An 11,957-nucleotide genomic window follows, 5' to 3' on the forward strand; every position below is an offset into this window, starting at 1 on the left:
ATGAGAAAGGAGGCAAGGATATACAATGGAGAAAAGACAGTCTCTTCAATAAGTGGTGCTGGGAAAACTGGACAGCTACATGTAAAAGAACGAAATTAGAACACTCACTAACACCATACACAAAAATAAACTCAAAATGGATTAGAGACCTGAATGTAAGACTAGACACTATAAAACACTTAGAGGAAAACATAGGAAGAACACTCTTTGACATAAATCACAGCAAGATCTTTTTTGATCCACCTCCTAGAGTAATGGAAATAAAAACAAAAATAAATGGGACCTAATGAAGCTTCAAAGCTTTTGCACAGCAAAGGAAACCATAAACAAGATGAAAAGACAACCCTCAGAATGGGAGAAAATATTTGCAAACGAATCAACAGACAAAGGATTAATCTCCAAAATATATAAACAGCTCATGCAGCTCAATATTAAAAAAATAAACAACCCAATCCAAAAATGGCAGAAGACCTAAATAGACATTTCTCCAAAGAAGACATACAGATGGCCAAGAAGAACATGAAAAGCTGCTCAACATCACTAATTATTAGAGAAATGCAGATCAAAGCTACAGTGAGGTGTCACCTCACACCAGTTAGAATGGGCATCATCAGAAAATCCACAAACAAAAAATGCTGGAGAGGGTGTGGAGAAAAGGGAACCCTCTTGCACTTTTGGTGGGAATGTAAATTGATACAGCCACTATGGATAAAAGTATGGAGGTTCCTTAAAGAACTAAAAATAGAATTACCATATGACGCAGCAATCCCACTACTGGGCATATACCCAGAGAAAACCATAATTCAAAAAGGCACATGCACCCCAATGTTCATTGCAGCACTATTTACAATAGCCAGGTCATGGAAACAACCTAAATGCCCATTGACAGACGAATGGATAAAGAAGATGTGGCACATATATACAATGGAATATCACTCAGCCATAAAAAGGAACGAAATTGGGTCATTTGTTTGACGTGGACGGATCTAGAGACTGTCATACAGAGTGAAGTAAGTCAGAAAGAGAAAAACAAATATTGTATATTAATGCATATATATGGAACCTAGAAAAATGGTACAGATGAACCAGTTTGCAGAGCAGAAATTGAGACACAGATGTAGAGAACAAACGTATGGACACCAAGGGGGTAAAGCAGCTGGGGGGTGGGAGTGGTGGTGTGATGAATTGATTGGGATTGAAATGTATACAGTGATGTGTATAAAATTGATGACTAATAAGAACCTGCTGTATAAAATATATATATATATATAAAATTCAAGCCATCCAACAAAAAAAAAATTCTTCCTAAGATATACATCTAACTATAAGGGAACTGTTTGTCCAAAGCACAGAGCATTCTGTTGTCCTAATTTCCTCTGTCTGAAGCAGAGAGTGTACTGTCCATCAGTGACTGCAGCAGGTTAGTCCTTACAGAACTGGTCAATGAGCAACACTCCCTATTCTTCTTTGTTTAAAGGAGTCAGAAATAAAAACAGTATAGTATATATAGAAACAACTGTGAAAAGGACAGGACCCATAATATACCTATGTACAACATCATGGAATCCTAGAATCCTAGAGACTCTCAGAAGAGCATTCGCGGAGGATTTATTTTTTACAGTTTTCCTGAATGAATAGCTGATTAGGCAGTGTCGAGGTGTTCACCATCTCATAAAGCAGCCTCTCCTACATGTGCAGCTGTTTCTTAGGGCATTTAATGCTGAATTAATATTTTTCTTCCTCTTACTTTTACCAGTTGGTCTCTGGAACAATACATAATGAGGTTCTATTCCCATTTCTGACAGCCCTTCAAGTGATACACAAAGGGGAAGTCCCACATTGTGGTCCTTTCTGTTGAGAGCCTACTTATGTCAGGTACTATGCTAGGCATTATCTCTCTCTTTTTTTTTTTTTCCGGTACCCGGGCCTCTCACTGTTGTGGCGTCTCCCGTTGCGGAGCACAGGCTCGGGATGCGCAGGCTCAGCGGCCATGGCTCACGGGCCCAGCCGCTCCGCGGCATGTGGGATCTTTCCGGACCGGGGCACGAACCCGTGTCCCCTGCATCGGCAGGTGGACTCTCAACCACTGTGCCACCAGGAAAGCCCCTTTTGCTATAATTTTAAAAGGAACACTGTGGTTAAAAAAAAAAAAAAAAGACTGTGCATATGTCAGTAGTATTTACATAAGACAGATTCTCAGACGTAATTACTGGGTCAAAGACTGTGAACCTCTGAAACATTTGCTGCCTTCCAGGAAACTGTTCCAATATACGTTCCTTTGGAAAATCCTAACTTGAAATGTTACGGATCTGATATTGCTTTTTGTAGGCATAAAAGCCTCATCCTTTATTAACTGAAACTTAATTCTTCCACTTTGGAGATCAATACCTGATGCATACAGCTTCGCAGTAACCTCTAGTTTAATCAGCATTCCTCTAGATAAAATGTTGAAGACATTTTAGCTCCTTATCAGGAAGGGCTGTCTAAACAGAGAGCTGTTCGAAGATCGGAGCTCCTCAGTCCTGGAGGCAGGTGAGCAGAGACTGGACAATTACTTGGCAGAATGTTATAGATTCCTTCTTTTTTTTCAGTCCTCAAATCTTTGGGAAACACCTCGTCCCTCAGCGACGTGCAAGGACCTGAAGACCCAGGCTGAATTTCGAGAGTTTAGCTAAGTGATCCAGTCCTGGGATTCTCCAAATTCTTTATGGCTGCCTGGACCTTAATTTTAGGCTTTGTGGAGGGTGTGCCTGTGCGAATGAATGACAGGAAACGCAGGAAATGAAAACTAGCTTTTATTTTATTTCAATTAATTACGTTTCTTAAAACTATCCATCAAGCCCACTTGTGGGTTTTGGATACAAAGATAAATTCTTGCTGAAAGAACATTCTGGGGCGGGAAAAGGAGAGGCAATTGTGGGTGGGGGAGGTTGGGCGAAAAAAATCAATATCTCCTAGTCTTCTCGCAGTATGGCTCGTTTCCCGTACTCCTCGACCCCCGCTACCAAGCCCTGACATCCCTTCCGTGGAGTTAGCGCCGGCCGGCAAGCGAGAAACGCCGGACACTTAGTAGCCCGGAACCTCGCGTGCGCGTTTCCGGCAGCAGCGTGCAAGGGGAAGTGTTTGGGCGCCGCACCGCCTCGCGCCATGCCCTTCAGCACCGCGCTCGGAGGTGAAAGCTCGTGGCTTGGGTCCCGGCCGTGGTCTTGGTGATTTTCTTTGTAGTTGGAGGTCAGAGGCCAGGCCTCAAGTGGAAACGGCTTCACCATGATGAACGGCCGGCCGGGCCGAGTGCCCTTACAGTTCCTGCCGAATGAGGCCCGGAGCCTGCCGCCGCCCAAGCTAACCGACCCGCGGCTCTTCTACGTCGGCTTCTTGGGTTACTGCTCCGGCCTGATTGATAACGCGATCCGGCGTCGGCCGGTGGCGTCGGCCGGTGAGGGCTGCGCGGGCGGGATGGTCTGGGAGGAGAGGGGGCCGTAGGGCTGAGGGCCGGCTCTGCCTTAGGCTGCCTGAGGTGCCTCCGCTTTTCCGGGCCTTTTCGCGTTAACAGGCCCCGCCTCGCCTCCCTCAGGTATCCGCGCCCCGTGAGCTTCTCAGAATCGGGCCGGCCAGAGTGTCATTTCAGGAAACTGAGATGCAGTGCAATCCACGACCTCGCAGTGAGTCTGTGAAGGACCCCGGACTGAACTGCCTGCTCCCCTCTCAGTTCGCGCTGTGGGGTGTGCAAAAATGAGCGATCAATCTGTGCAATGCACTACTGACACTGCGTGCATTATAGCATTTAGTCTTCAGACACCTTGGGTGGTGAGGTGGGGGAGAGGTATTATCCATAATGGGGAAACAGAGCCTTAGATTAAAGCAGCTTGCCCAAGGTCCTAAGTAGCACAGTCTGTTTTTAAACTTCAGAGTTTAAAGAGAGTGCTGTTCAGAACCAGCACTTCTCAGATTGAATGTGCATACTAATAACTTGGGGATCTTGTTAAAATGCAGATGCTGGTTCATTAGATCTGGAGAGAGGCCTGATGGTCCCAATCTAGGTGGATGGTGGCAATTTATTCTCTAGGCAGACGGGAACCTTACATGCTTTTGAAAGCTATCAGAGGAAGTTCAGTGATTGGACCTGTGTTAAAAGGTCAACTTTGTTAGGAACTGATTGGAGCCAGGGAGCCCAGCTAGGAAGAAGGCTAATACAATGGTCCAGGCAAGCAGGAATCACCTCACTTGTGCCTCTTTTGCCTTCTTCCAGCTGTATGTGTGCCTGGAGGTCGACTCCCAACCCACCAAATTTTGGCATTTCTAGTGCTCAAATAGAGTTGAGATCCTGTGTGCTTTGGACATGCCCCCACTCCACAGAAAGGAGTGATCTTTGTCCATTTCTGCCACTAGGAACTATGGGGTGTTCTCCCTTATCACCACTCCACACTTGCCCACGCCTGTCACTTGGTGTAATGGAAGGAGCTCCATTTTGGAATTAAATGGCCTTGCTCCGCTGCTTCCCAGCCATGTCACCTTGGGCAAGTTACTTGGTCAGAGCTCAAGTTTCCTCATCTATAAAGTGAGAATAATTCATCTTTGCATATTTTTTTTTTTTGAGAATTAAGTGAGATTCTGTAGGCAGATGCCTGACACAGGGAAGGTGCCTAACAGGTTTCCCTTTCCTTAGCTCTTGTTCTGCAAACAGTTTACCATATATTTGTTCAACCTTAACTGAGCTCTTTCTCTGTGCCAGGCAGTGTTACACATTGGGTGTATGGGGGGAGGAATACTGTCCTGCCCTTGAGGAACTCCTAATTGTGTCAGGGAGACAAACAGATCTGGGTCTAGGTGTGACAGACAGGTATTTTGATAGAGGTGGGTGAGCAGAGAGTGCTTTGGGAGCATAAAGGAGGTTCAGATCAGAGGGATCCTGTTCCAGAGGAAGAAACGGTTGGCTGAGATTTGAAGTATGTATCACTTAATCTCACCTCATTGTTGTCAAAGAATGTTTTGTGCCTTTTCTGGGAGACAGAAGAGCATAGTAGTTAAGAGCACAAGCTTTTGGATTTGACACCACCTCCTCCCTACTAGCCATTTGATTCTGGAGAAGTTACTTATCTCTGTGAGCTTTAGTTTCCTCATCTATGAAATAGGGATGGTGTCTACCTCTTTGTGTGGCTGTGAGAACTAGGTGAGATAATGGATGTAAAGCACTTAGCCCAGGCCTAGGGGTCAGAGTTCCTGAGTTCCCTGGGTTTCCCCTTAGTTGCTTTGGAAAATTCAGGTCTTGAGGACTTTATTGAAATAGTTTTCCTCAGTAGCATTTATTGAATGCATACTGTGTTTATCTAGTTCAATGTCTCGCATATAGTAATGTTCAATGAGTATTTATTGAATGAATGTGTAGATTACAAGGAAATATAAAACATTGTCCCAACCATCCAAAGATTTACAAACCAGATGGGCATATCTATTAAAAAGGTGAATTGTGGTACAACTTCATGCACATAGGAGGAGTGGGGAAGAGAAATACACAGTGGATTTTCCAACTATGGCCATGGAGAGTACCTGACATTCTGTAGGTAGTTGGAATATTCTGTCAATGAAATCAAGTTGTGCAGATCTTTTTCAAGTTAGCAGAAAATATTAAATACAATTTTTTCTTAAGCTTTTCTCCCATCACCTGTTTTTAAACCCTTGTTTCTGGTTACCCCTTACCTGCCCTAAATTTAGAGTTAGTTGGTATCTAAGTGTAATCCACAAAATTAAATGTTTATTGATTTCTAGTTTAATATATCAGTAGTTTATGGCATTCTGCGAAGAGCATCATGGCTCTCAAGTTTAGGTTCACTGAGTAAAGGAAAGAAGGGGAAAATAATTGTGGGAGGGTTGTGTATGTGGTGAAAGGGAGACCACTGCTGAAAGAGAAGAGGCTAGGGAAATGAGGATTTGAGAAGAGGCCAAGCCATGCCTTTAGGGCTAGGACACTGATATCATCTAAATCTTCTGTGAGGGATTTGAGTAAGCACAGAGAGTCTGAGTCTTTATCTGTGTAGTCCAGTGGCACATGGGAGAACCCAGCACATTTTGGTTTGCTGTATTACAGGTGGCCCATTAGGGGAAGCAGTGGCTCTTTGGGCTAAGGGAGAATGCAGAAGAGTCTGGGCCCTGTCCAGTCCCAGGTCATAGTGATACTTTGTATTTTTATTGTTTTACAATTTTTCCAAAACACTATAATAACTACTGTGAAAAAGATAGGTTAGGTATTATCTTTGTTTTAGAGGTAGTAAATTGATTTGCCCAAGGCCATTCATTATATATTTATTAAGTGCTGTCTGTGTGCTGGTATACAGAGATGAATCAAACATTGACTTTGCCTGATAGTAGAGAGAGAAATAATTACTATAGCAATTTACATATTAATAGAGATGAGTTCATCCTTTTAACTCTAGGAAAGTTATAGGAAGGTTTCTTAGCAGAAGTGATGTCTGGGGCTTCCCTGGTGGCGCAGTGGTTGAGAGCCTGCCTGCCAGTGCAGGAGACACGGGTTCAAGCCCTGGTCTGGGAAGATCCCACATGCCGCGGAGCAACTGGGCCCGTGAGCCACATTCACTGAGCCTGTGCGTCTGGAGCCTGTGCTCTGCAACAAGAGAGGCCGCGATAGTGAGAGGCCCGTGCACCGCGATGAAGAGTGGCCCCCACTTGCCACAGCTAGAGAAAGCCCTCGCACAGAAACGAAAACCCAACACAGCAATCAATCAATCAATCAATAAATATTAAAGAAAAAAAAGAAGTGATGTCTGAGTTGAATCTTGAAGGATCAGGAAGTTGCTGGACAGAGAAGTAATCAGTGCGTGGTATATAGAAGCATGAAGGAGCCTAGTTTATGTGAGGAATTAAAAGTAGTTCAGTATTGTTGGGCACAATGTGCATATCAGGGAGTGTCAGAAGATGAAGGTGGAAGAGGCAGCTCATGAAAGGCCTGGGAGATCATATGCACGAGTTTAGGGTCCTGTTGACCATAATTGAAGAAGGGACTGACAGACTAGTTTGTGTTTTAGTAGAAATTCCTCTAATGACAGGGTAAAAGCTGGGATCAGTGTGGAGTAGAAAATGAGGTGAAAGGGAGACCAGTTAGTGTAAATGCGCACAGGTTCCCTGAAGTGAGGAAAGGAAATATTTATAAGGTAGGATTGACAGTGACGGGATGTAGGAGAAGAGGGTAGGAAAAAAGATAATTACTATGTTTATTACCCAGGACATGGATTCCTGGGTAAATGGTCTTATTCTCTGAATTAAGAAAAGGAGGTATGAATAGGAAGGAACTGAGTTTGTTTGGGGGTATTCAGGTAAACGTATCTGTCAAATATTTGGCTATATTTGTTGTTCAGCATGGGTGCCTGAGTTGGACATTACTTATAGATTATAATAGATAAAACTATAGGAATAAAAAGTTCTCCAAAGGAACATCTATGGGATAAGAAGAGGGCTGGGAATAGAATTCTGAGGCATAGCTAGAAAACCTGCCCTTAGCCTTTTGCAAAAAAAAATTTTTGTATATAAAGTTTATACCTTTGCATCTCCCCTTCACATTTTAAATTTTGGCTTTCCTAGATCATGTGATCCTCTCCAGTCTTATAATAGGATGATTTTTTTAGTAGGATGATTTTATTTATTTATTATTTATTTATTTGCTGCTCCGCGTGGCATGCGGGATCTTAGTTCCCCAACCAGGGATCGAACCCATACCCCCTGCAGTGGAAGCGTAGAGTCTTAACCACTGGACCGCCAGGGAAGTCCCAGTAGGATGATTTTTTAAAGATAGTTTTTGAATAAGTAATATATGCAAAATTACAAAATTTAGCAGGTACAAAAGAGAATTGAGATATATTTGTCGTACAGTGTACTGTTTTAGTAACCACTAGATATGCAAAAATAAATTGGTATATGGAGACAAACCAGATTGCTTTTAGACCATCTGTAGAGGACTTTACCTCTCCTCATCATCTTCTGAACATGTCCTGGAATACAAGCTAGTGTAGGTCTAAAGTTAACTTATTGAAAAAGAAAAACTTTTTTTTCTGTTTCAGTCTGCCATTCAAGTTTTTGTACTTATCCACCTTTTTCCTTGAAGAAACTTATAAAACCTGAATTTTAAAAATCTTGGGTTCTGTTGATAGTTATATTTGTAGACTTAATGTTGCTTTTCATAGTTGCCAGATATCCTGAGGAAGATGTCCCAAAGAATACCCATGTACAAAAGCCTTTTTTCTTAAAAGAATGTCAAAAGAAATAAATTATATATCTGAAACATGAAAAATGTGATTTTTAATACACGTGACTGATTTTCGCTTTCTTTGGGATTTGTTTCAATTTCAGGTTTGCATCGCCAGCTTCTATATGTTACTTCCTTTATTTTTGTTGGATATTATCTTTTAAAACGTCAAGACTGTATGTGTGCTCTGAGGGACCATGATATGTTTGCATATGAAAAGTCACATCCAGAGGATTTTCCTGAAAAAGGTATTTCAAGTTAATTGCAGAAAACTTCTTTCTTATTCTGTATCATTTTCCCTGGTTAATCTTATTTATGCCTGTGGCTTCAGTGCCTTCTGTATTCTGTTGACTTCCACATCTTTGTCTATAGACCAGCATTCTCTTGAATTCATATATCCAGTTTCTGGCTGAGTACCTCTGTGTCCGTCAGACAGCAGACAACTCATGTCCCCTCTGCTTGCCCAGACCTTCTGTTCTGTGTCCTGCTTCAGTGAATGGCACACTGTCCACCTAGGCTCTCCAGCCAGAAGCCTGGGAATCACCTTCAAGTCTGTGTCTTTGACTTCCCATTAGTCATCAAGTCTAACCATTCTAATCCCTAAATAATTCTCAGCTCTGAACTCTCCTCTCTACCCTTGCCACTACCCTGGTTCAGGCCCTGGTAATCTCTTGTGTGGGCTCTTGCACTTGCCTCCAGCTTGCCTCTGCCTTTAGTCTTACCAGAAATCACATCTGTGTGGGTAAATATGGATGTGCTTAAAACAGCTATCCATTGCCTTTTGGATAAAATCAAGACTCCCTAGGATGGCTTGTTTTCCCAGGCTGAGCTAATTACCTGGTAGAAACACTTAACTCATACCTCTTATCCACCCCTTATCACACACAGGCTGTGTTGTGTCCCTCACTGGACTGTAGCTTCATCTTTGTTTCTCCAGCCTCCAGCACAGAGCCTACACATAGTAGGCACTTAATAAATAATGGCTGGCCTGAACTACATAGAGCCCTGCCTCATCTCCTGCCTCATGAAATGCTGTCCTGAACCTGCCCTATATCGCTTTGTACATGCTATACCTCTTTAGTCCTCCTCTTGCCCCATTTCCACTCTGCGCACCCAACAAATTCCTGCTCAAGATTCATCATCTCAATGAAGCCTTCATCCAGCTATAGACAGGAATTTCCTTAGCATACTCTACTTATCTTTGTGCAGCTGTGAATATAACTGTAATACAGCTGTTTTCTTGTTCATATTTTATACAGATACACAATATAGATGTGTACATACGTGAATGAGTGTAGGAAATTTTTGAAATTTTGTAAATATATAGATTTTTAGATTTTCCTATTTATGTAAAAGTATAATATTAAGCATTTAAATTTCATCAGACTGAATGATGATGTGTAGGGTCCTATTTAGCTCTGAAATTGTATTACTCTAACATTTCCCTAGCCTTCAGTCACATATGTGATGTTTATGGTGGATCAGAAAGGCAACTTTTTTTTGCCAATGAAGAGCTCAAAGACTAATACAAAGCCATGAATAGTAGGTGTATCAGGGATGGGAAATACTCAGAACTGCTGGATGTTAGATCTGAAAAAGGAATCTTGGGAATATTGATTTCTAAGAGGGAGACCCAGTATTAGTTAGTCCTCAGTCCCAGACCTCTGGCTCTTTGCCTCCACATTTCCACTAGCTCCCTCTGGCAGTGAGTGTAGCCTCACGGGCTCATTCTCTCTGAGCAGCAGATTACTGGCAGGTGTGCCAAGAGCCTTCTGCACGGACAGTGCAGTCATGGAGAGCTTGAAGGCCCCAGCTCCTGGCCCCTCCCTATTCATTCCTTCTTTTACCCCTTCAGCTAGGATCCCCCTGGCAGCCCTTTGCCCCTCCAGATAACCATCTGATGTCACCACAGATTCTTCCAAAGTTATTCTTCATTCAGTGGAACAAAATGCCTCAGTGATTGCCAAGCCATGGTTGAGGACTAGAAAATAAGGCAGTTCTTAAAAGAATATTAAGTGTTAATTTTTCTTTAGGAAATATGATTTTTTAAACACAATTTAAAAATCTTCTGTGATCTTTCTTTTTATAGATAAGAAAACTTACAGTAAAATTCTTGAAGAATTCTATCCAGTGCGTTGAAGTCTCCAAAATGCTTGCTCCGGTTTCACTGATACTGGTTTTTTCTGAATTTTGTGGAACTGTTTCTGTGACATCTGAAGTTTATGTTAATCTATACATTAACACCTTGTGATTAAAATGGTCATCATAAGCACTCTGACTCCTTTTTGTCATAAGAAAAATAGTTCATCAGAGAATGGTCAGTCTCCATTTACCTAGTTTTAAGAAGCCATCTGGGAGATTTAAAAATGGGGTTCTAGTTCAGAGTTGGCAAACTATAGCCTGTGGGCCAAATCTGGCTCACTGCCAATACAATTTTACTGGACACAGCCGAGCTCATTTGTTTATCTGTTTATGGCTGCTTCCATGCTACTGCAGCAGAGTTGAGTGGTTGTGACAGAGACCTAATGGTCTGCAAAGCCTAAAATATTTAATATATGGTCCTTTACAAAAGAGTTTTGCCTGCTCCAGTTCTAATGCCAAGCAAGCCAGATTATGGAAGGTTTTGTGAGTCGTGCAGAATAATTTTGACTTGATTCTGTAGGTAGTGGAAAGTCACTAAATGATTTTAAATAGGAATAACATGGTCATGTTTGTATTACTGAGCTCTCTGCAACAACATAGAGGGTGGTTGAGAAGGAGGAAACTCAAGACCAGGAGAACAGCTGACACGGCAACGGGGTCTCAGCTCTTAGATGGATCATCCTGGAGAAAGTGGGCTCAGTAGCTAATTCTGTCCACAGTGGAGCTTGGTGCAATTAGAAGTAAGAGATCCCACCTAACTAGAATGAGGTTACTCTTTATGGCTTATCAAGTCCAAATGCTTGTCCAAAAAGTTTTTGTTTCCAGGGTCAGATTTTATAATCAGATTAGGTTTTGGAGATTAATAAAAGTGTTTGTTTATATGTGATTTCAAATTAGGTGGCAGTCTGAATATAGGCAGATGGGCAAATCAGATGGTTCCATCTCTCTTCTCTTGAGTCCTACTTAAAAATGAAATTGTGTCTGAGAAAGTACTTTAGAGGTTAATAAAGATATGTACAAATACAAGGTCTTATTTTTTATTGCTACTGCAATAAATATAGTTCACCTGTGCTCAGCAGGTGTAAGAGTGTGAACCACTCACTCAGAGTTGGGTTTGTTTTTTTTTTTTTTGCGGTACGCGGGCCTCTCACTGTTGTGACCGCTCCCGTTGCGGAGCACAGGATCTGGACGCGCAGGCTCAGCGGCCATGGCTCACAGGCCCAGCCGCTCCGTGGCATGTGGGATCTTCCCGGACCAGGGCACAAACGTATCTATTTGGAACCTAGAAAAATGGTACAGATGAACCGGTTTGCAGGGCAGAAATAGAGACACAGATGTAGAGAACAAACATATGGACACCAAGGGGGGAAAGTGGCAGGGGGGTGGGGGTGGGGGTGGGATGAATTGGGAGATTGGGACTGACATATATACACTAATATGTATAAAGTAGATAACTAATAAGAACCTGTATAAAAAAGTAAATTTAATTTTTTTTTAAAAAAGAGAAGTTATATAAGGTAACAGGATCCATATCCTTATCTGTAAATTTGAGGTGTTAGGA

General features: G+C 42.3%; 1 protein-coding gene across 1 annotated transcript; it reads left to right on the plus strand.

Moving 5' to 3' along the window:
- Window positions 1-3,098: 3,098 nt before the first annotated feature.
- NDUFC2 (NADH:ubiquinone oxidoreductase subunit C2) lies at window positions 3,099-10,532 on the plus strand. The gene is made up of 3 exons (XM_060018212.1): window positions 3,099-3,436; window positions 8,359-8,502; window positions 10,344-10,532. Exons 1-3 carry the CDS (start codon window positions 3,268-3,270, stop codon window positions 10,391-10,393), a joined length of 363 nt encoding a protein of 120 aa, XP_059874195.1. The 5' UTR covers window positions 3,099-3,267; the 3' UTR covers window positions 10,394-10,532.
- Window positions 10,533-11,957: the final 1,425 nt, after the last annotated feature.

The sequence above is a fragment of the Delphinus delphis genome, chromosome 8, assembly GCF_949987515.2.
Source record: "Delphinus delphis chromosome 8, mDelDel1.2, whole genome shotgun sequence".
NCBI lineage: Eukaryota > Metazoa > Chordata > Mammalia > Artiodactyla > Delphinidae > Delphinus > Delphinus delphis.

What these genes read in the sequence shown, in the direction of transcription:
- NDUFC2 (XM_060018212.1), top strand. Translation starts at nt 3,268, where the DNA reads ATGATGAACGGCCGGCCGGGCCGAGTGCCCTTACAGTTCCTGCCGAAT. An exon ending in TCGGCCGGTGGCGTCGGCCG is followed by an intron (nt 3,437 to 8,358) that starts GTGAGGGCTGCG and finishes TTTCAATTTCAG; the next exon opens with GTTTGCATCGCCAGCTTCTA. An exon ending in AGAGGATTTTCCTGAAAAAG is followed by an intron (nt 8,503 to 10,343) that starts GTATTTCAAGTT and finishes TTCTTTTTATAG; the next exon opens with ATAAGAAAACTTACAGTAAA.